This window comes from Biomphalaria glabrata, chromosome 13, assembly GCF_947242115.1.
Source record: "Biomphalaria glabrata chromosome 13, xgBioGlab47.1, whole genome shotgun sequence".
NCBI lineage: Eukaryota > Metazoa > Mollusca > Gastropoda > Planorbidae > Biomphalaria > Biomphalaria glabrata.
Window position 1 is genome coordinate 21,020,277 of NC_074723.1, and position 25,878 is coordinate 21,046,154.

Consider the following 25,878-nt stretch of genomic DNA (forward strand, 5'->3'; position numbering starts at 1 on the left):
AACAAAGATGGCTAAGACAGATCTTAGGAGTCAGTTATAGAGATCGGGTCTAAATCAAGGAAATCCTATGACGAACTGGGAGTCGATCCCTTAGCAAGATTGTGACAGAGCGTCGCATGAGGTTTGCGGGACATGTTCTCCGGCAAAATGAATTACGCATAAGAAGAGTTGCGATGACATCCTAGTACAACTTGGCGCCACACTTCATGGGTCCTCAGAGCAGGTGGAAAGAGGCTTCAGACAATACCAGTGACAGATTTTTGTGGAAACAGCTTGACGGCTAATGCGCTGAACGGCACGGGAGGGTCTAAGTGAGTAAGAATAGCACATTAGGTTTTTGAAATAAAACTTTTTAATAGCAAAGTAATGTACTGTGGATACCTCAGAATATGCATTTTGTTGGCTTTCAATACCAAAAATAGTGATAATAGCATTTAGCAATGACTTCTTGTTTTCCCTTTGAATATTAAAATCAATGACAGATACAGGTTGAATAAACAAAAAAAGGTCGAAAACCATAGTTGTTACATCATTTTATAGTTTTGGCATAATAAATAAAACAATAAGTCATTATGAATTATTATACATACACCATTTGTAAATATTATAACAAAATCAACATAATTAAATAAATATTAAACTCCCGAATTGATATATATCTTATCATATTAATTTATATGTTAATATTTAACAGAAGATTGGATACAATGATAATTTCATTAGGGAAGATTAGTCGTGGCAACAATATTTAAATAGATCTACAGTTTTTGGAAATAATTATATGTGTTATGGCACGATTAGAAATAAGTTATTTGTTTCGGGAATGGGGGGGAAGTTTTGACTTAGTGACGATGACGTGATCGTTTTCAAAAAGTCAGAACGATATAGGAGTCGATATAAATAAGACGCTTTCTTTACAACATAGAAATAAGAAGCATTTAGAAACGGCTAGAAGTAGATGGCATTCGACAGTTTCCTTCATGATTATTAAACGTGTTTGATGTTCACCAGCTGAGTCGACGACCTCTATTGATTGTTCGGCCTTTCGCCTGTGTTTCGTTAAGTGTTACCTCCATTTTGGGTTTGTTTGTATTCGACACCGCGGAAGCGCTTAACAACGCTACTAAAACCGACATCACCGCAGCTTTCTTCTGGTAGGGCAGCACCTCTGTAACCTGTGACCTCTGTAACACTCACATGCCTATCCAGACGTTTGCTATCTAAGGGGACAGATGATGGAAAGCTCACAGGTTTCTAGGGCATACGGTTAACGAGTTTTTCTTTCCTTCCCCTTCGTGTCAGGTACCCATTAGAGACTTATTAATGCTTTTGTCGCATTCCATGATTAAAGTTTTCTCAACCTATATTCTAGTAAACTGTGTTTAATAAATTATTTTGATAGTCAGCAATAAATAAATCCACTAATCAGTTTTTACTGTTAGTTAGTCACCTAGCTACAAAAGATCTATTTAATCATAGGCGATGTGAACTTGCATTTTGACAGTGAAAGTGAGACATACGCGGAATCGCTGAAAAAATTCGCTAAAGGACCACAACTTAAACCAAGTGATAAACGTTTCAACACAGTGCCTTGCGTGCAGGTTTACTTGATGACAAAATCGCCTAACTGCAGAGAATTCAGAACAACGCTGCACAAATAGTTCTACGGAAAACAAGACGAGATTCTGCTACTGCTCTCTTGCACACTCCAAACGCTTCCTGTGAAAGCAAGAATCGACTACAAGGTGGCCACACTTTCATCACTGTATCTACGATAAAGAGATGCCCTTGTACCTTAGCGAACTGATCACTCCATATGTCCCTCAGAGAACACTTCGCTTCATGGGCTCAACGCTTCTAGCGATGCCACGTTTCTCCCTTAAAAGTTACGGTTTGCGGGCTTTTTTAGTACACGGACTAAAGGTTTGGAACTCACTCCCAATTGATCTCAGACAGACAACATGCTTCACTACATTCAAGAAGAACATTAAGACCTATCTGTTCAAAACTTATTTTTACATTAGTTTATCATTTTAGCTATCGTGTTTATGTTTGTAATGTTATCGCAGCGTCTTGAGCCTACATCATGTTTGTTAACAGCGCTCTATAAATTAAATTATTATTATTATTATTAGTTGCGGTGTGCCTGTTCTACACTATTGTATATGTGAGCGGGAGAAGCAAATTAAACTTCCCCTAGAGTTTTAAAACGAGCAAACTATATAGAAAACCTCTCGTCACAACAACATCACTGCAACTTTCTGACAGGGCAGCAGGGTAACGATCTCTGTAACTCTCACTTGCCACACTAGACCTTTACGACCTAAGGGAACAGATGATGTAAAGCTCATCGGTTTCTATGGCAGGCGGTGAACGAGTTTGTCATTACCATCCCAGCGTATGTCATGTACCCATTAGAGATGGGTGAACTCAGGTGGGGCCTAAAAAGCCCAAAGTTTAAAATCCATGTATTCACTGGCATTTGAGCTCGAGACTTCTCGGTTCGGAAGCTAAGTGTTTTATCACTGAGGCACCACGCCTCTGTTTATCTGACCGAACACGAAATCTTGTAAATGAACAAATTCGCATTTTGATTGACCATAAAACAAAGTACATTCAAAACGCTTTAATTACAAAGGGCGACGTAAAATTGAAATACCATGTGTTGACCTCTTTTTCAAATAGTTGTCCATTTCTACATTACCATATGTACAATGTCCAAGAAAAGGTACCGCTAGAGAGCGTCGAAAAATGGAAAAAAAAAGAAACTTAAAGGTACTCCTGGTAGATAACAGCCTTATCTGCGTTTGAGTGACAGGATATGTAGGTCATAGTTGGGTTTGTGTACCTACGTGAACATTTTCGCTCTTCTTAATCTTCGGACTCATGACAACGTTTTAATGTAAAGCATAAAAAGTATATTATAATGCAAAGTGTAAGTTGTCTTTTTATAGTTGAATTTTTGTTGCCATTTAGTTGATATGGAGATAACATTCAGCAAGTTCATATGGAAACATTATTTATACATACAAAATAATCGAAAATTTAAAATTAAAAGAGTAAGATGTTGGAGGGGTTGGACTGGTGGCAAAAAAAAAAACACACACAAAAAAACCTGGTTTGTTTGTTAATGAACAAGAAAATTTCGTCAAGACGTTCCCATGATCTCAACACATACAATGGATGGAAACTTGTAGGAACAGATGGGGGGGGGGGAATGTATTGCAAAGTCACAACCAGCCTGTATCACCTGCATTTGCATATAACATACAATTAAGTACAATGAAATGAAATAACACATTAATAAAAGTTATGGCTGCCCCTGGAGAAAGGCTGTTGTAAATGATTTCCTTCCTGTCCCCTGGGCCGGAGCTGGAATTCGTCTTCTGGATAGTCATAAAAGACTGGATTGTGATGACCTCCACGTGGTGGAAGGCTTGGACCCTGGCCCATGGGATGGTTTTGTTCATTTGGTAATTGGTTGCCCAAGGGAAAGTGACCCGGGTAATTTCTGTTTGCAGAAGAACGAAGAAAATCACTGGAACGCCCACTGGACATCCGCTGGAAAGGCTCATCGTGAAGCCGAATTTCATTAGGACTGTTGTATGGTGGATGGTCTTGTTGAGCCCCACCTTGTCTGTTATAAGGAGCACGCCCTTGAACTTCATTTGATGGGTGACCGTGACCCCTGTTCACCTGATGACCAGGGCCATCTCCATTTGGCAGCTGCTCATAGTCTTGAAGAGGCTCTCCTCCTTGGTCTTGTTGTTGAGGCTCGTACTCATGAGTGATGCGGTCATCAAAGGCACCATTCTGCCTAGGCTTGTTAAGAGCCTCCTGTGAGGCATATTGCCTTGTCTTGCCCAAAACATCAAGACTGCTGCTCTCTGACATCCCTGTAAGAATTAATTTTTTGAATAATTAAAAATGATAATATACACACACAAAAAAACAAAACAAAGTACATTACTGTCTGCACATACACACGAGGAAGAAAGAAAAATAAACTAACCTTGAGCAAGTTTAGCAGTAGCATAAATCTTTCTTTTTTCCACTTTTCTTTCCTGGAGAGAAACATTATCCAAAAGTATTACAAACTACTTAATGAACATAACATGATTACTTGCAAAACAGCTACATTATGTATTCACTTTTAGCGGATCCAGAACTTTGGAGTGGGGGGGGGGGGGGGGGCGATTTTTTTCCAAACCCTAACCCTAACGCCCAGTAAACCCTAACCCTACGCATAAACGTGCATACAGCGCGCGCGCACGCACACACACACACACGCACGCACACACATATATGTATATATATATATATATATATATATATATATATATATATATATATATATATATATATATGAGAATAAAAAAAGCAGCATTTCTCAACCTTCGGCGAAAAACAAAACAACTGTGGCAGCGCTATAAGGTTCTCTGGTGAAGTTCGTGGCGAAGCCCCGACGCCATAAGCGTTTTCTTGCTTTTTTGACTGCAGAAACGCATTCTCCTGACAAATACAGCTTATTCTTCACAATGTAGTTCGGGGCGAAGCCCCGACGCCATAAGCGTTTTCTTGCTTTTTTGACTGCAGAAACGCATTCTCCTGACAAGTACTGCTTATTCTTCACAATGTAGTTCGGGGCGAAGCCCCGACGCCAGAAGCGTTTTCTTGCTTTTTTCACTGCAGAAACGCATTCTCCTGACAAGTAAAGCTCATTATTCACCATGCAGTTCGGGGCGAAGCCCCGACGCCAAAAGCGTTTTCTTGCTTTTTTGACTGCAGAAACGCATTCTCCTGATAAGTACAGCTCATTATTCATCAATGGAGTTCGAGGCGAAGCCCCGACGCCAAAAGCGTTTTCTTGCATTCTTCATTGCAGAAACGCATTCTCCTGACATCTACAACTCATTACCCATAAATGAAGTTCGGGGCGAAGCCCCGACGCCAAAAGCGTTTTCTTGCATTCTTCTCTGCAGAAACGCATTCTCCTGACATCTACAACTCATTACTCAGAAATGGAGTTCGGGGCGAAGCCCCGACGCCAAAAGCGTTTTCTTGCATTCTTCACTGCAGAAACGCATTCTCTTGACCTAAAGCTCATTATTCATACTATTAAAAAACGACCTTTCGAATAATGTTGTACTTGAAAAATATTCTAATTTGAATTTATAGGCCCATAATACATTGCAATTAAAACCGATTTGTTCCTTGAAAAGATAGGATACCCCACGTATTTAGATTTTTGCTTTGAGGATCGCCGCCGAAAAAAAACTTATTCGATAAATAGTATTCAAGAAAGCTCTAGTATAAATTGTGAGTAATAGTCCCAAATTTATTTAGCTAGAAAAATATCAGATTGAGTAAAGGTTGGGAAAAGGCGACTATGAAAACGTTATTTGAGTTTAGAACTCATCTCAATCATGACTCTTATACTGAAAAATTTCGTTTGAATTCTAACTTTTCCAATGCAAAGTCTTTCTTAAAATACTTATGATAACTTCATGTGAAATTACAAAAACTCTGTCTGGAAATGGGAATGGCGGTAGAGTGAAAACGATTAATCCTCGCTCCTTTACTAATTTCTGCTAAAGATTGCATTTGGCATTAAAGAATAGGTATGGGGCGACTCGATATAAGAATTTAATTTATATTATATATTAATTATATTAGTGACAGAGTTTTTTAATTTTGTAATTTCTTAACTATAATACAAAAAGAAAAAGTATTGATTTGTCCGATGGGGGAAATGCGATTGCATGTATCGCCCCTCCCACCTGGTACAACCCTTTTTCATTTAAATTTACTAATGATACAATTTGAGATTAGAGTGTGGTACGACATATTTACAATGGGTCACATATCAATACGTAGTTTATATTAAATAGATATTCAACTAATTTTATTCACAAACTATGATTCTCCACAAAAATAGGACCGCCCCCCCCCCCCAGCACTCAGAGGGCTAGAGTGGGGAGGGCAGTACATGCAATCGCCCCCCCCCTCACCCCACCGAATCGGCCAAAATACCAGAAAGGGAGCGACATAATATAAAGTGTATATATTAATTATTTTGTTCACAAACTATGATTTCTCCAGACCGCCCCCCCCACTCAAAGGGTTTAGGTGGGAAGGGCAGAAGAGGTATTCGTCCCCCCCCCACCAATCGGCAAACAGGGAACGACATAATATAAAGATCGGTTAAAATATCAATAACAAGTTACAAGGATATAGATATTTAATTGATTTTGTTAGCAGGCTGTGATTTCTACCAATAAATTGGACCGCCCCCCCCCCACTCGAAAGTGTAGGGGGGGCGGGATTGATACCATCGCCCCCTCCCGACCCCACCAAATCGGCCAACATACTAGAGGGGGGGGGCGAAATAATCTAAAATAGGTTGAACTATAAATAATTAGTATATATTTTTAAAATAAGTAATAAATTCGTATACAAATTGTGTGAATCCTATACTAAAGTTCGTCCGCCCCCCCCCCGAAGGGTCGGCCGAGTGGGGGGGGGGGCGATCGCCCCTACCGCCCCCCCCCCTGGATCCGCCAGTGCTTTCATCTCATTTTGTGAAAGTCTAGTGTGTGTTTTACCTTACATTTTTGATCTATTGTAATAATAATAATGATACTACTACTACTACTACTAATAATAATAATAATGGAAAAACAAATAAAATATGGGAACCTAGGCTTGAAGATTAAGCGTTTATGGAAGTTATTCAAAATAGCAATATACCCCATTGTTATATCAACCGTAGGGATAATGGCAAATGACCTCACAATATATTTTCAAGACCCTTAACATTCCTAGAAAGATTCTCGTTGCCTGTCAGAGGGCGTTACTGATGCAGACCTGCCAAATTACCTGAAAATTCCTCAGTGTAAACTGATAAATGGACTACAATACATTTTTAGCGGCCCCCGAAAGGGGAAAAGACACTATTAGTTTTGTGCGAAATGTCTGTCCGTCCGTCCCGTTTAGATCTTGTAAACTAGAAAAGATATTGAAAATCCGACATCACAATATTTTAGACCATTCAAAGCTCTGATGCAACGGCTACTTTTTTTTTTTTTCTGACAGCGAAAAATCTAATTTTTAAAATCAGTTATGCTAGCAGTTTTTTAAAGAGAAAAAGCTAATTAGTATTCATTATAAGTTAGACCTAATTTAAAACGTAATGTAAACTTTATTTTTCTGAACTTATTTTGTCATCTCTGTTTTTCCATGAGGATTCGAATAAGAGATTGAGCTTTTTCAAAACAATTAGATCAATTATAAGACATCAGTTAAGCCAGGGGAGGCGCGGCGGCTGAGCGGTAAAGCGCTTGGCTTTCGAACCAGTGGTCCCGGGTTCGAATTCTGGTGAAGACTGGGATTTTCAACTTTGGAATCTTTGGGCGCCTTTGAGTACACTCAGCTCTAATGGGTACCTGACATTAGTCGGGGAAAAGTAACGGCGGTTGGTCGTTGTGCTGGTTACATGACACCCTCGTTAACCGTAGGCCACAAAAACAGATGAACTTAACATCATCTGCCCTATAGACCACAAGGTCTGAAAGGGGAACTAGTTAGGCCAGGTTCACATCTACCTTTACATTCACTTTCACTTATCCTTTGGTCTGCGGGACCGTTGGGGCACTACACAAGATCTGTTAACCTTCTTTCTCCATTCTTATCTCTTATTTGTCTTTGATATAATTTCATTCGGATATTCTTTCTGAAAATATTGAAGCCTGCCTGGGTGGACCACTTCGGGGGAAACACAAACTGTCCACACAAACTGTCTTTTGTAATCTTGTTTAATTTTGTTTCTCTTTAACGAAACTCGACCCTGGCAGTGCCAAAGAAGGAGTATTCGTTTGTTTCTAACATAATAATAATAAGGCTTGTCTTTGAGTCGGAAGATTAAGGAAGAAAGCAGTATTTTCCGTGGTTACGCAGCATCAGCTACGATCTACATATTTTGCCACATTCAGTGCAGGCATAACCATTTTCTGCCGGTGTTCGATTTAGATATTCTTTTCGCCCTCTACGTCTGCCCTCGGCAGCGGATTTTCTTTTGGTCTCAAACGGCTTTTGTAAGTGACCTCCAGCTGTCTCGTAGCCTCGTTAAAGCAAGTTGGCGCCTAAAAGGGTATTTAAAATGTTTCCGTGGAACACACTTGTTACGTTCACCACCTTTCAGCTCACCAAAAAAGACTGCTTTTAGCATACGTTCGTCCCCTATACGAGATACGTGCCCTGCCCAGCGTAACTGTCGGACCAAGACAAGTCCCTCTATACTGTCCATACCGGCGTTCGCAAGCACACCAATGTTTGTAGTGCTGTCTTGCCACCGTATGTCAATGATGGAGCGCAAGCATCTTTGGTTAAAGCGCTCAAGTAGTATATAAGATGTCTAACAGCTGTATTTAAAATGACATCTAATGCGTGTAGTTAAAATGACATCTAATGCGTGTAGTTAAAATGACATCTAATACATATAGTCAAAATGACATCGAACGCCAATACTAAAATGTAATCTAATACATGTTCTTAAAATAATAACTGAAACAAATGGTATTTATTTATTTAATGTCACCCCAAGAATATCACTGTATACAGTTGTAGTGTAACAGCCTGACAACAAAAGGCTTTTCCATGTCAACGAAATGAAGTGGGGCTATACTTGTTTTTATTATAGCTTAAGACTTCACTAGAAATTGGAGTTTCTTTCTGAGCCCAACCAGACCGCATCTGTATAAGAGATGAACGGTGGCTGATATTCTCGAAGAATGCTATTACAGTGACATTTAATATCTGGCCCATTTTTCAAAAGCTTAGGGCCTTATAATGTTTCAGCACTGCAGTGTCAGCAAAATAGTTTATGTTTCTTCTCAGTATTTCTGATTTGAAACATTAATTCAGTGTAATATGAATGTGTCAATTCAAACCTCTGCTGCCTTGCTGCTCTACCCAATCATGGGAGAGACTTCGGAATTCAACCCTGAGGAATAAATCAGGAGCCGGCAACCATGAGGCAGTTTCCAGCACCCAGTGCTACACCCTGGCAGAGTCTGCGACGCGCTGACCTCAAACTGTATCGACACTAGTCGTTCCTTTAGATACATTAGCTGCCTGGAGAGGGAGGGGGGACTGCTGTGTGGGCGACATCGTTCCGACCAAAGCTAATGCCCAGGCATTCATCTCATTTCCATGAGATGATTCATAGTCGTGACTGAAGGAGGTCATATAGTGTTTCTAAATCTGATTAGTAAGTTTGTTATAACTCAAAATGTGTGACATTTAAGACTCTAGACCAGTGATTCCCAAAGTGGTCTATATAGACCCCCAGGGGTCTACGAAGACTTCCAGGGGGTCTACGAAAGTGAAAAAATAAATTGGGGGTCTATGAGAAGTCCACGGGGGTCTACGATAATAGATTTCATTTTAATTTTTACATTCATTTAATGTAATTATTTTATACAGTAATATATGATTTTTATCTTGGTAAATCATTTAAATATATATCCTGCTAATCAAACCAAAGAATTGTCTCAATACTTATTTAAAAAATTTAATTTTGTCAACATGTAACAAATGTTTAACAAAAAGAAATGTACACTGTCCAGCGTTGATTATTTAAAACTGGGATTCATTCCTTCCTTGTCAAACAAGCGGTTGCCTAAGTGACTTTTTAAAAATAATGATACGAAACCAATTGCTAGAGGATCATCTGAGACAATGTCACCCTGACAAAATAGATAAAGATTTTAAAATTTTCTAGCACTCAAAGATAAAGTTAAGAATAGACCCACACAATCTCACTTCAACATCATATATATTTAGAGAGAAGATGTTGGTTTGTGAGCATCTTACAATATCTCTTTACTTATAGCAAAATACGGAAACATAGGTAAAACATTGATTTTACCAGCCGTTGTAGTTGTGAAAACTGTTTTACACACACCTACATCTGATATTATTAAAAGAATTTCTTTAAGCAAAAATACAGTTCAAGGGCACATCGGTGGCATGAGTTATCAAATTAAAAGCTTCTTATGTGATTCTTTGCAAAGGAAATATATACAGTTTGGGATCAGTTTGGGACCAGTGGCGTCACAGGCTCTGATGGGGAGTAGCGCTGTGTGCTGTAAACTGCCTAGGGGTCGCCAGCTCCTTATTTTTCCTCAGGGTTGACCCACGACAGCTTTCCCATGTTTGGGAATAGTTGCAAGGCAGCAGATTTTTAAATTCAGTTTTCCTTCTGCTATGTGGCTAATGAGCTCTTCCTGCTTGAAGCCTACTGGCTAAGGCGCCAGTTACTCGCCTTCGCCCCTTCTCCTTTAGTGAAAACAGTTCGGCGGACACGTGAAAGATACACGAGAAACTCTTTGCGAAAACTTTTACAATGATACTTAAAACAAATTAATTAATATTTATTGTTTGAATGTCTTCTTCATAGAATGTATGAAACATGACATCCATAGGAACAGATGATAAGCCTGGGTAAAAAAACATTTCCAGTGTGTTTGATGATTCCAGCAATACATATTTAATTGGTTAAATTTGAATTTTATCAATAAAAATGAGTTATTATTTAATACTTTATATGTATTTTTAAATTGCATTTTCACTCTTCATATCACTAAAATTAGAAATTAGTTTTAAAATAAATTGCAAAAAAAAAAAAGCAATATAAGTTAAGCAGGGGGTCTACCGAAAAGCAGAAAACATGGCAAGGGGTCTACGAGACAAAAAAGTTTGGGAAACACTGCTCTAGACTCTAGAGAGTTATCCACTTCTAGAATACAATATAAAAAAAAAAAGCTACAAAACAATGATACTCATAAACACAACTTAACCTAAGAAAAAATTGCTAACATTATGAACAGGTACAAAGACTTCAGTTCAACTCAAAGTCTCGCTATGATTCAACTACTTACAAATTCTAAGTGATGACGTAGCTGCTTTGCTTCAGTGTGGAGAGTGGAAGACTTGGCTTTGTAGTAAATTGCCAGCAATCTGTAGATACATGGGATACTAGTGTTCTGTAGTTTGAACAAGAAATTGACGAGTTTTTGATAACTAATTATTTTTGTTTGAACAACGGAAAGAAATGGCACTTGACTGATAAGGAGGTATAAGTCGAATTAGTCCCCATTATACTTTGTATGATACTAACAATAGATAACTATTTAAACTTCTATTTTCATAAGTAATGGTTAATGTGAAAGCTTTAGGAAGCAAAAGAGGCTCTAACCCTCAAGTTTGAATTCAGGTCGTTCACCTTCCTTTTTTTTCTTTTGAAAAGCGATCACCTAGATACCCCGCTCTTCCCCCACTCCTTTCCAACTGGGCCAGACAAGAGAAAGTATCATAGCCTAATGTGAAAGCTAATCTATATCTATATATCTATATATATCTATATATCTATGTCTATATCTATATCTATCTATCTATCTATCTATCTATCTATCTATATATATATATATATATATATATATATATATATATATATATATATATATATATATATAGTTCTCTTTATGTCTTAAGAGTTTGGACACGCAAGAAGAAGTAAAGGAAAGATTACTCTTTTATTTCTGCAAGTCGGACGAACTAGAGTTACCCTACGGAAAAAAGAGGAAGAGAAAAAGTAGTATTCACCCGTCACAAAATAGAAGACTTAATCTTTGTGACCAAGAAGTCATGGAAAGATCACTCTTTTTTTATATCTACCCACACGTAGTTTTAGCGGTCTGCGAAACAAAAGAGGAGGGGGGAGAGGAGAACAAGTAATCTACTCTGTATTCACCCGTCACTAAATAGCAGGGCCGGACTTAACCATTGTGGGGCCGAATACGAAACGGAATTCGCGGGGCCCAGTTTGGGTAGGGATATGGATTATAAGTGAAAATTAAGAGTTTATATTAGAAAATACATTCGCCTTTGCATAAATATTCATTCTTTACTATGTACAGAATTACTTTACGAGCCTTGCGTGTAGCGAAGTCATACAGTAGGCCCCTACTTCATAAAAATTCTGTTTCCTACACAGATCACGCTAAATAGCAAGAATTACCAAATGTTTCAATCTATCTACGAGAATTGTTGACCTCAAGTAATTCTTCATTAGTTTAAGGCGCGAGAAGTTTCTTTCAACATATTCCACAATTATGGGTATTGCATAATGCCGTTTTTTTTATTGCACTTAGGATTAGCGTTTTCCATGTTGAATCAATTTTTTTCTATATATTTCAGGAGATTTGTATGAGTTTTCAAAAGATTAAAATAATTTCCGGTTATTTCCAGGACTTTTTCGTATATTTTGCAATTTCAGATTTCCAGGAGCTCCTGGTAAATCGACAGGAAGCCGCGGGAAATCTGTTATAAGTTATAAAATTGTTTAATTTAATAATTTATACACCTAGAATTAGCGCGGATCATATGAAAGTACGGGGCCCACTGCGGTCGCATAGGTTGTATTGGCCTAAGGCCAACCCTGCAAAATGCTACACAAGTAGCATGAAATGGCGCTAAACAAAAAAAAAAAGTAAAACTATTTGTAACCGCACAGATTTATCATTGTTAGCCCAGGGTTATTACAAATATTATCACATGTCTGACCCAATCTAATTGACATAATGACACTTCAAATGATTCTTTTTGTTTTTTATTCGCCAAAGTATCTTGTATACTTTTCTGGTTTTGTTCTTCTTAAAAAGCTGTTACAGTGTTGTTGTTTTTAAAAAAAATATAAAAACAATAACAGGGACCGTTATTATATTCGTTCAAAAGATCGATGCAAATAAACTATAACACATTGTATTCCGTCAACGGCCGGCTATATAAACATAGTAGCTCAACGCAAAGCAACTACACCCTATGAGTAATGGCGCTATTTTGCTAAAGGGAAGTAATCAAGAACACATTTACTAAAGCAACAACATAAGAGCAGCAACAATGAAATTATCCGGCTAAAGGGAAGCAATTTAAAAAAAAAAGTTTCAGAAAAACAACAGCAGAGCAGGAAGTACAGATTCTATTTGGTTGAACAGCTATAAGCAAAAACAGATATATAGCCAATCAACAAAACATTAATAGTGACTCGTTATAGATTAGACGAAATTTACAATATGAAGACGCTAATTTTTTTTCTCATTGGGCTGCAAACAGCTTATACATTGTAAATTATAAAGCACCAATTTTGTCCGATGGTGATATAATACAGTAATAAAAACTCAGACAGGATTTTACTTCGAACTATACAAATACGCCGAACACGTCTCAAACGCAACGTGATGACTAAGTGATGTCCAGGACTAGTGTTTGCATTGATTAGCACAGTTTTAAGTAGATAGTGTTGGAGATAACAACATTAGAACAATGAAAATTCACGCTGATCCGTCAGCTAGTGAATGCAACAACAAAACCTCCTAGCATTTTATTTCCAGGGATTTTTTTGACTTCCAGTTTTCCATGAAAACTGGAGACGGCTGCCTTCGGAAGAATCCCTGTTTCAACGTTTGGCATGTGAGGACATGTATAATACATGTGTTCGTACATGTGTCTACAACAGTAGAACAATAGCCATAATGTCTACAGCCAGAAAATAGCGAAAAACAAATGAACTATAAACAAATTTTGACCTAGCATGTTACTTGTCTGTAAGAGACCATGAAATTTGTTTTCTTTGTTTTTGACGATGTAAAACCTGAATAATACTGCACAATAATATTTTTTAAAAATCACCATAGGAAAATAAAAAATAATACTAATAAAAAAGCACCATTTGAAATTCGGCCACCTTCCGGACAATTGTCTACATTGTTGCAATATATGAATGGGTTTCCATTGCATCGTTTAAGGCAGTGATGGGCAAACTACGATCCACGGGCAAAATCCGGCGATAGTAATTGAAAATGATAGTTTCGTTCACAATGAAAAACATTAAAATTTAATTGTGACAAGCGATGGCGTCTCGCAATGTAACCATGGTCGTTCTTTCGGACTTCCCTTCTGTATCCACGAACCTTCACCGATACTTCACTGCTAACTAAACACAATACAATTCCTTCTGTATCCACGAACCTTCACCGATACTTCACTGCTAACTAAACACAATACAATTCCTTCTGTATCCATGAACCTTCACCAATACTTCACTGCTAACTAAACACAATACAATTCCTTCTGTATCCACGAACCTTCACCGATACCTCACTGCCAACTAAACACAATACAATTCCTTCTGTATCCACGAACCTTCACCGATACTTCACTGCTAACTAAACACAATACAATTCCTTCTGTATCCACGAACCTTCACCGATACTTCACTGCTAACTAAACACAATACAATTCCTTCTGTATCCATGAACCTTCACCAATACTTCACTGCTAACTAAACACAATACAATTCCTTCAGTAGCCATCAACCTTCACCGATACCTCACTGCCAACTAAACACAATACAATTCCTTCTGTAGCCATGGACCTTCACCGATACTTCACTGCTGACTAAACACAATACAATTCCTTCTGTATCCACGAACCTTCACCGATACTTCACTGCTAACTAAACACAATACAATTTCTTCTGTATCCACGAACCTTCACCCATACTTCACTGCTAACTAAACACAATACAATTTCTTCTGTATTCACGAACCTTCACCGATACTTCACTGCTAACTAAACACAATACAATTCCTTCTGTATCCATGAACCTTCACCAATACTTCACTGCTAACTAAACACAATACAATTCCTTCAGTAGCCATGAACCTTCACCGATACCTCACTGCCAACTAAACACAATACAATTCCTTCTGTATCCACGAACCTTCACCGATACTTCACTGCTAACTAAACACAATACAATTCCTTCTGTATCCACGAACCTTCACCGATACTTCACTGCTAACTAAACACAATACAATTTCTTCTGTATTCACGAACCTTCACCGATACTTCACTGCTAACTAAACACAATACAATTCCTTCTGTATCCATGAACCTTCACCAATACTTCACTGCTAACTAAACACAATACAATTCCTTCTGTATCCACGAACCTTCACCGATACTTCACTGCTAACTAAACACAATACAATTTCTTCTGTATTCACGAACCTTCACCGATACTTCACTGCTAACTAAACACAATACAATTCCTTCTGTATCCATGAACCTTCACCAATACTTCACTGCTAACTAAACACAATACAATTCCTTCAGTAGCCATGAACCTTCACCGATACCTCACTGCCAACTAAACACAATACAATTCCTTCTGTAGCCATGGACCTTCACCGATACTTCACTGCTAACTAAACACAATACAATTCCTTCTGTATCCACGAACCTTCACCGATACTTCACTGCTAACTAAACACAATACAATTTCTTCTGTATCCACGAACCTTCACCCATACTTCACTGCTAACTAAACACAATACAATTCCTTCTGTATCCATGAACCTTCATTGATACTTCACTGCTAACTAAACACAATACAATTCCTTCTGTATCCACGAACCTTCACCAATACCTCACTGCTAACTAAACACAATACAATTCCTTCTGTATCCATGAACCTTCACCGATAATTCACTGCTAACTAAACACAATACAATTCCTTCAGTAGCCATGAACCTTCACCGATACCTCACTGCCAACTAAACACAATACAATTCCTTCTGTAGCCATGGACCTTCACCGATACTTCACTGCTAACTAAACACAATACAATTCCTTCAGTAGCCATGAACCTTCACCAATAATTCACTGCTAACTAAACACAATACAATTCCTTCAGTAGCCATGAACCTTCACCAATAATTCACTGCTAACTAAACACAATACAATTCCTTAAGTAGCCATGAACCTTCACCAATAATTCACTGCTAACTAAACACAATACAATTCCTTCAGTAGCCATGAACTTTCACCAATAATTCACTGCTAACTAAACACAATACAATTTCTTCTGTAGCCATGAACCTTCACCGATACTTCACTGCCAACTAAACACAATACAATTCCTTCAGTAGCCGTGAACCGATGATGAAAGAAAACACACAATCCAAAGATCTACTAAAAGAATTATTTATCAAGCAAAATCATTTTCCAACATTTTATAGTATTCAAACTGTAGATACTTATGCAAGTTCTAGTCTAGTGTTGTGTAAGTGCTAAAAGTTATTAAAATACTTTCTGCTAGCGACTTTGTTAAAATTGTATGATTCAAGTTTTTCAAATTTTAAAAGGATTTTGAGAGTTAATCTCAGAAAGCTATATCATGTTGAGTCAATGCATAAGACCGTCATATTACAGTTATACTCTGTTACTATGGATGAAAGTACCTATGTGAATGTTACTGAGCAATTAACATAATTTTGTAAGAAATATTTTTTGTTTCTCAACAGTTGGCACGAGAACAACAAAAGTACCAGCTATTATTCATGACTTTGTGGAAGTTCTAAGAATTTAAAAAGTAACTACGGACATAAAGAGTTCGCAATATTACGACCATGAAGATTAAATATGGTATGAACAATATATGGAAAGGTTGGTATTTTAAACAATATTGTTTTCCTAAAAGACATCCTTAAATATACAACCTTAAATAGCTGGACTACTTCTTCACTGTAAAGTAAAGCTTGTAAATGATCCTTGCTCTCGTGAGCTTTTCTCAAGAGTTCCTTAATTCCATGCAATCTGATTACTTAATATATATCTATTTCTATCTATATATATCTATACCAAAATTTTCCTCTCAAGTTTTTGTCCCGCTCCTAAAATAAAATTTGCCCATCATTGTTGCATCCTATATATTAACATATTCATTGTATGCATTTCCTTTTTGAGACAAAGTGCAATTAATAGTCAATGGGACTCATTTGTGACATACCGGTCCAATACTCGAGACATTGAAAATCTAAAATTCCCATTCGGAAGAGATGAAGAAAATATAACCCATTTTAAACTAAATTCCGTCCCAAACTTTAACCAAAAATGTATAGTACGAGCTATCCAGGATCAAGAGATAATCTAGCACCTACTACCTTGCATAACTGAGTAAGACAACGTACATGTTCCGGAAGCTGACAATTGAAATTAGCGAAATATGCCTAGTGGAGTATCGCCTATAAATGCCTACCAGAACAATATGCTGGACAATAATCATTGTAAAAAGAAAGACTGTAAGATAAGCCGCGCAGAATGAAGATTTATCCTACTAATATAAGATTAATTAGCAATATCGCTCAATATGCAAATGAGAACACAGAATGAAAAGAAAACATTGTGTAACTATCTTAAAGCCATAAGCACCTTGTAGTTTTGTATGCTCTGGTGTGGTATTGTAGTTTGAAATAATGAACCAAATTTAGAAAAAAAATAAAAATAACAAGATTACAAAAGTTTCTTTAAAGTCTAAACAAAAGATTCAACGGCACCAGAACTTACATCAATACGATCAGCAGTGGAATTATAACAGCTGGGGTACTGGCAAAATGAATGATGTCCTGGAGCCATTCAGGGGCGTCACCTATCTCACCGGTCAGGACTTCGTAGACACGACTTTGTAATCTGAAGGGGCCACACGAGCCAGATGGCCTCAACCTGTGAACACATATATAACAGTATGTAGAAAGGGAAATGTAGATTATTGATTATTGAGTCCTTGACCAATCTTGAGGGCGTCAGGGAAGGTTCGAGCTCAGGACCATCTTGATGACAGTCCGAAACTTATGTCACATGACCAGGCAGCCACCCGCATAACTTATGCCACATGACCAGGCAGCCACCCCGATCAGGCAGCTAACAGTAGAAATTTCAGGAGATGCTGGGAATATCTTTGTAGTAAACAGTTAATAGGGCGAAATCCATGTATAATTATTATTCACCATTTACCCAAATATACAAGACCCAATTATTATAGTTGCAAAGGCCACTTAAGTCTAGATGCACTTTATAGAAGATGGCAGTTAAATGATTGTAAGGTTCTTTTCAATATTAAATTGATCTTTAAATAAAGCAAAGTGGATCTAGATCGAAGACTAGATAAAATCTTCGCATGTCAATCAGTAAGCAGGTATGCAGTAAACAATTCTAATTGCTAGTTGCAGTTTGATCATATCTATGTGCAGGTGGCTGAGCGATAGCGTAGATGACTGCCGAGGGGAAAGTCACTTGTCAAATCTTGATATAAATAGTGATAATTTTACTTCACAGTTAGGGACGCTTTAACAAAAGTTGATATCACTCCGTCTTTGTGTGGAATCTTTTGCACGCTATCTTTCGCACTTCCCACAGGTCCAGTTGAAGCTCTGCTCAACTATTCTATCACGATACACAAATCAATGAAAAAATTAACAAGCTAGTCAATCAATTAGTTGTAATTCGTTTTGTTTTATTAATTAGGTTTTGTTTTATATAGACAATTTACTAAGCTTAAGAGGGTACACCTTATGTAGAGAATTAGGTCGTTCGCAAAAATGTTAAAGTAACAATAGACTATAAAACCTTCTATTTTTATAAGTACATGAATGGCTCAGTGGAAAACACGCAGGTCTTTCATCATGGAGGCTCAAAGTACAATTTAGACTCGAGCATCTTTCTTTTAGTCTTTTTCCTTTTTTTTTTCTTTTTTTTTTTTTTTTGTTTTTGTTTTCCTGAGGGGCAGCACGGAAACCTTCTTCCAGATACCCCCCCCCCCCCAACTGGTCCTCAAAAGTGATTGGACCATAGCGCATTGAGCATGCTGTAACCAGGAAAGTTGCGCTAACAAAAACAAAACAATTAAGAAAAGTATTTCCAATCGCACACTTTTATTTTTGTTAGTCTAGATCCATTTAATATTAATAACATGAATGATTCAAAATAATTTAATTTCAGCTTTGTTTAAAAAAAAAAAGTATTATTCATATATTACTTGTTATAGATATCTCTGTTTAACATGCTCCTGTCATCTCTAGGGGATACTAAAGGCTGTTAGTTACATTGCTAATGGGCACTGGTCAGGAAATGGTAGTCTATCAGAACCCGTATATTTGATATTTAGTTATGGAAAGGAAGCTTATGACAGTAAAAACGATAAGACAAAGAAGCAATAGAAAAAAAGAATACTTTTAAAATACAAAGCTTATCTAAGGGATAGAACCACCAATTACTGCCATTTAACAGAAAATTACGAAGTTAAATTCCCTTTCTGCTATATAAAACAAAATTTATTATTAGTACTAAATCATGACTAAATGATTAACTAATTGGTAGATTTTTGGATTTTGTGTTCTGTATGGTCAATGGTCATAAATAATTATGCAAAATTTCAACTTGAATTGGAAGTGGGAGAAAAAATATGTCAAAACGTAATAAGGGGATTAAATCCATAAATACATTCAAATATCTCATTAAGTAGCATTTATTTTCCTTATTTTGATATCGAACAAAATAATTAATCACCAACAATTAATGAACTAATTGGATACTTTTTTTTTATTGATTCAAGTCTTGTCAGGCTCAATAAATAATTGTTGAAAGCTTTAACTTGATCCGAGAATTTGAAATGGGAGAAAAAACATGTTCAAACTTTTTACCAGACAGACAGATAGTCAAACAGAGTGAGTTAATATAAGCTTTGTAAAAAAATATGTGTTCTGTTAAGTACATCACCCTTACCTGATGATGGCGTAGGTCATGGGAAACAAACCCACAAACAGAGTGATCAACAGGATAAACAAATAGAACGTGCCGGATCTTGAAGCCCTGAAGACATTGTTGGGCTCACAGAAGGCTCGGGCCAGGCCGTAGTTGAAGTAGAAGATTATTATCAGTTTGACTAGCGCCACCATGGCGAAGAATGGAGCCGCATACAGCCCCAGCCAGACAAGTGACTGACCATAGACCAAATCCAAAATGAGACTCGCCACATTGAAGTCAGGTTTACCAAACTAAAAATTAAAACAAAACAAGCAAAATATATGTAAAAATATACGGAAAAAACTATAACCAAATTAAAAAAAAGGCTTACATAAGGGAAAGAATCGCACATTTACAGCCACATACAACTGCAAGATTTATTGCCCCTTTTCTTTATGAAACAAAATTAATTAACGACCATTAATAAATAAATTAATTGGCTAATTTGTTTTTAATTGAGTCATGTTTTGTCAGAAATAATGAGTAATTATGCAAAGTTTGAACTTCATCCTAGAACTGAAAGTGAGAGACAACGTGACACCATGTACCAGACAGACGGACAGAGTTGATAGAAGCTTTGGAAATAAGTAAATAAAATATTGAATTATATATATTAGTTAAGTAGAACAAAAATACTATAACATTTCAATGATAACCTTCACTTTGCATTAGGAGGGTTTTTCTCGACAAATTTTAAACACAGTTGTCCTCTTTAGTTTTCTATTCACGATCGGGTTTACAATATTAATGCGATAAAATACAGTAACAGGGTTTAAAAAAAAAAGAAGGGAAGAGATATAGAGAAATATGGGGCAATATAAGGTAACCTAGAGAAAACAAGCAAGATGATAAAATAATAAAGTTTAAAAGATATTTTAATATAAAATAGATGAACTAAAAAAAAAAAGGATGCACTGTTTACATCCAAACAATAAAATACTTTGTACTATAAGTGTCTGAGCTTAGAATTTTGATTTTACATCGCTAAAAGGAGCAAAAACAAAGTATAAAAAACGCCTTATAATGCATACCATAGGCTATCATATCGTCCTATAATCTGTACTGAAATAGTAAAGTTAAAAGTAAAGTTCCCCTTTCAGACCTTGCGATCTATGGGGCAGATGATGTAAAGGTCATCTGTTTCTGTGGCCCACGGATAACGAGGGTGTCATGTGGCTATCACAACGACAAACCGCCTTTACTTTTTCCCAACTAATGTCAGGTACCCATTATAGCTGGATGGACTCAGATGCGCCTTAAAGATCCCGGAATTAAAAATTCCAGTCTTCATCAGGACTAGAACCCACCCCCGGTTCAGAAGCCAAGCACTTTACCACTCAGCCACCGCACCTCCGTTCACTGAAATAGCTAACTATTTATACCTGTCCGCCATAGAAGCAAATCTTCATAAGTAATATTTAGCAAAAGATCTCTATATTTTTATTTCAACATCTCAGTGTGTGCTCGTGGATTAACACAAAATATTACAGTTCCTCTTATCAGCTTCCAAACTCTTCGTGGACAAAATCTGGAACCTCTATGGACAAGGATCTTGACAACAGCTCTACAAATTTTCTTAGAAATTTGACATCTTTTGTATATCTATGGTGTAGTTGTAAAAGTGAGTTGTATTTTGTTTCAATTGTACAATATATTTCACTTGTGTTTCTTCATGCAGCGACATAGAAGTCAAACACTGTGTACATTGTCAATACAATTATAGTTCATGTATGTAGGGAAAGATCTTCAAGTTTTATTCAAGCTAGGAATTTACAACCTAACGACCTTGCATCAAGAGTTTTACGTCACATCCGGGGACTTCTTTAATTATTCACATATATAGAAACATCTTGCGATACCTTAATTATTTAATTATGCCATTGAAATGTACCTATCAAGCAAGACATAACATGACAAATAAACTAAATAGTTTCAATTACCCTTGTTAGTATTCCTGCTTTGTACAGCAATGCCTGGCCACCAGTGACCACCAGGCCCACAACCACACACACAATTAGGTCAAGGATGATGATCTGAAAGAGCTGCTCACCGACCTCGTTCTCCCAGCAGCAGTAGGTGGTGGGGGTGGTGGTGGTGGTGTTAACTGGCACATGCTCGTCGGTCATACATTTGTTCGAGACGGAGTATACCGAAGCCAGGAAGACCACAAGACTGGCCACGTAGAATACAGCTGTTCTAAAAAGTAGATGAGGAGACCAATGAAGCAAACCTACAGGCGTGAGTTCAGCTCTATTTTTATCATGTTTTTTTTTTTTTTAAAGGCAATCGAAATGATTTTAAAACAATAATAACAAAAAATGGTAGCTAGATTTATAACTGGGTTTGAACTCATCTTTAAACTTCGGAATTGAAGACATTGCCATTTTTACTATTACATACATTATTTGAATTAGAGGGGAAAAAGGAAGGAGTGTTCTTATAGCTGCACTTTATCTAGATCTATATACCTTTCATTTACTCCCCCCTCCATGTTTCTCTCTTTCTCTCTCACACACACTCGATGATTCACTCAATACGCGCGCACACACACACACACACACACAAAACAAACAAACAAACAAACAAACAGGCCCACAATACATTTCTGACATAGTCAGCAGAAAATACTCGATTTTTTTAAAGTAACGAAAGTAGATAAATCTCCTTACTGCTTGATGCAAGACCAATAGTTATAGAAGCCTCATCACTGACCAGCCACGTCGCAACCTGTGGGCAGTGGAGACATTTACCTCGTAGCCACCTCATAGAGACCTGCGACAGGTTGCGACACGGTTGATTAGCGTTCAGACCTTCTATGACGATTGCTGTCACAGCTACAACCTTCGATACTACTGGAGAAACTAACTCATGGAAAATATCATGAAATAATGAAGACAAATGTAAACTTTCAGTATTATAAAGTCGAGCTACCTGGCTATGTTTATTTTGATCTCTGTTCTGGGGTGATAGCGTTCAATAATAAGCATCAGGGAAAGCAGTGGCGGTACAACTATCTTCAGGCCTGATACTATTAGCGTAAGCTGAAATAAATGCACGCTATAATTAGTAAATGAAACAAATAATAAAAGTCTGTACAAAACATTGCAAGTTCTCCCCGAGAAAGAATCCTCGTTAAGCGAATGTATAACTATAGATCTAGCACACTTTATAATATTACAATGATAAGCATTTACATCTACACTTAGAAGATGCTCAAAATTTTCCTGAACATTAATTTATTATTATTAAATTCTTTAGTCCGAAAAGCCTTGCATATGGTAATTCCCGAACGCAATATTCATTTCAAGAACGCGAAAGTCCGTTCAAAACAGATGTTACATATAGGCCTGTACCTAGATCTAGATCTCTAGCCAAATTAAAATTTATTTCATTTTTTTTTTTTGAAAAATGATAACGGCCAAACTAAAGTTTTCCCCGTGTGGCCAACGAGCTAGTAATTCTTTTATGAGCGATATACATCAACTGTTTAATTTCTAGGAAAATTGTAAGAGCTGTATTTGAGATCAGTGTCCACGTTTCTCCATGAAGATATGACTTGAGTAGAGCATATAGGTATTGTAAAAAGAATGAAATACACACAATGATATATGACCTGGTAACCGAGCCTCGCTCGTTTGATGATTTGTGAAGAAAGTTGATAGTTATCCGAATTCAGTTTTGAAACATTTTTGTAATGACGAAATTGAGCGATCGGGAAGCGACTTCCAATCCGAAGGATTAGTTATTTGTTCTGTTCTTTCTTTCAAAGACTTTCTTCAAAGTCTAACTTCTTAAATGGTTACGTCCAGACGTTTAATATTACAGTTAGTGCATGAAATGTAGGAACGTTTAACTAGAACTTTTATTGTGCATTAGATAATTCAAAATCTCTAGGTTACAGGGTAATTCAAGGATTTTGTAACTCAGCAAAAGGTCGCTCTTCTCCATAATCGACTTACAATCATTGCCTTAGTATTCTAAAGAAAGTTTCCTCTAATCCTTGTTTTGGATAAAAAGACGTTGCATTAGTCTAAACATAAATGTAGCATTTATTTTAAAGTTAGGATTTATATTGTAAAAATTTAGCATACATACATACATACATACATACATACATACACACATAAATACACACATGCATACATCTCTGTGGCATTTTAAGCCTCGAGATAGAGTGTTTCCCTTTGCAACTTCTTGTGTGACTAAAAAGGCCAATCCTTGATACACAGCTGCGGTCACAGGTTGGGCATATGTAATCACCAGGCGCCGTTGCATTTTCACCCTTCTTTCTGCTTCTATTGTGTATGGCATCTACAATCCGAGACCCTTCCTTTATGCTCTCTCTCCATGTGGATCTATCCAGTGCCACTTTACCCCAGCTTTTTTCCACAGGACATCCTGTATGGCGATCTAATAGAAGGCAGGAGAGCCGCTGGTCGCCCACTGTTACGGTATACGGATGTATGCAAACGCGACATAAAGCTCTTCAAAATCCACATGCATACATACATACATACATAAATACATACACACATACATTAATACATACACACATACATACAAGAATTGCTCGATAAAGACTATTGGATAACACAATTACAACGAAAGTTTTGCTGATTCATACTCGTATTAAAGGAATACGATTCTTATTGTGACTAAGCACAACAGATGAAGATATATTGGTAGTAATTCAAGCCGATGCTACAGGATTTCCTAAGTATAACTTAACACCTAATTAAGAGATGCTATTTCATGAACGCAAATGAACAAAGGCAAAATGTTTTGATGTATCCCGTATATAACTAAGTATTGATATACGAAGTATTTTAATAAACCAAATACTAATTTGTGTGCACTGCTCAGTACATAAGAATTGATTCTTTAAGCAGTTCTGCTTACAGCAAAAATTACAAATTGTATCTTTTGTTGGGAAAGGTGATCTTACACTGACTTTATTTATTTTGTAAAATAAAACTTTTTTTCAATCTTCCTATTTTCTTTTTCTTAACGTCTTTATTTAGGTTCAATTACATCACCACAACATTTCTCTCAATCAATTTCTCTTCTTTTCTCTCACACAGATTTTATGGCTTAACTCTTTCTCTCCGTAATTATTTACCGGATTCTTGTGGAATCAACGCTGGTATCGTCAGTTACGGGAGAAAGAGTTAAAGAAGTTGAACGGGATCTTAGAAAAAAAAAATCAAATTGTGAACAAAGAGCTGATGCCTTGTGAATACCTTTCAATGTGAAACTCTAGTATGTTTTTATGTACCTGGTATTTGACAAAGAAATCGTTAATAACTTTAGGTACGTCGAGGCCTGGTTTAATTGTGTTGTTAGCCACATAGTAGATGAGGTATGCACTACCCCCGAGAGCACCAACACTGATCAGATTGCACATTATTCGAATGATCCACAAATTCACTCTGGAAAAAATAATATTCAGGTTCATTATTGTTTTTTTTCCCCAACGCCTAATAAAAAAAATATTTTGAGCCTATGTTATTTCAATCTATTGAGAAAAGAGAGGCTTCTAAGGGGAAACAAGTTTTTAATACGAGGCCTTGAGATTGCATTTCTCCCTTCCTCTCCCATTTGATTGCTTCGCCAACTGTTTGTGAGGTTTTGTTGGCAAAATATGTAGGTGGCTACCTTCACATATCCCTTATTATGTTGGACCGTCGGGGCAACACGCAAGATTTGTAGACTGTCTTATAATGCATGCAAAACCCTGCAGGGCAGAATTCCATAACCTTTTATATACCAGCAGTATTCCATAACTTTCTAACTGCAGCATTAAATAACTTTCTGAAATAAAATAAAAACTTAACTATAAAGACAAGTTTTTTTTTTTTTCAAATCTTCATGACTATAGTTTGCTTGGTACCACTCGAGAAAAAAGGAAATCGCAAGATTATTTTGTTATTTATTTTATTCCCACCAGAGAATAAATAATAATAATAGTATCAATAAAATGTAGATGCTTCAGCTTTTCAATGTTATTTTGCTTGTAGTTAAAAAGATCTTATAATAGGCCGTATACCCTTTCTGTTTTTATTAACTTTGAAGTCTTATCTTCTTAAGTTTTAACGACTTTACTTTGATGGTCACAATTTAAACTAATTTTGTTACTGGTCAGAATTTAACCTAATTTTGCTTCATGACCATAGT

General features: G+C 36.8%; 1 protein-coding gene across 5 annotated transcripts in view; it reads right to left on the bottom strand.

The window, feature by feature from the left end:
- Nucleotides 1-516: 516 nt before the first annotated feature.
- The window catches only part of LOC106065236 (transmembrane channel-like protein 7), a 54,134-nt gene continuing 28,772 nt past the window's right edge, over nucleotides 517-25,878 (bottom strand). For all 5 annotated transcript variants that reach the window (XM_056007768.1, XM_056007772.1, XM_056007771.1 and 2 more), the window contains exons 11-18: nucleotides 24,980-25,133; nucleotides 22,636-22,745; nucleotides 21,645-21,900; nucleotides 19,684-19,955; nucleotides 17,470-17,625; nucleotides 10,941-11,019; nucleotides 4,013-4,064; nucleotides 517-3,896 (exon numbers count right to left, since the gene is read on the bottom strand). In XM_056007768.1, the coding sequence (XP_055863743.1) occupies nucleotides 3,301-3,896; nucleotides 4,013-4,064; nucleotides 10,941-11,019; nucleotides 17,470-17,625; nucleotides 19,684-19,955; nucleotides 21,645-21,900; nucleotides 22,636-22,745; nucleotides 24,980-25,133 (1,675 nt within the window). In that variant the 3' untranslated portion in view covers nucleotides 517-3,300. The remainder of the gene's footprint in view (nucleotides 3,897-4,012; nucleotides 4,065-10,940; nucleotides 11,020-17,469; nucleotides 17,626-19,683; nucleotides 19,956-21,644; nucleotides 21,901-22,635; nucleotides 22,746-24,979; nucleotides 25,134-25,878) is intronic.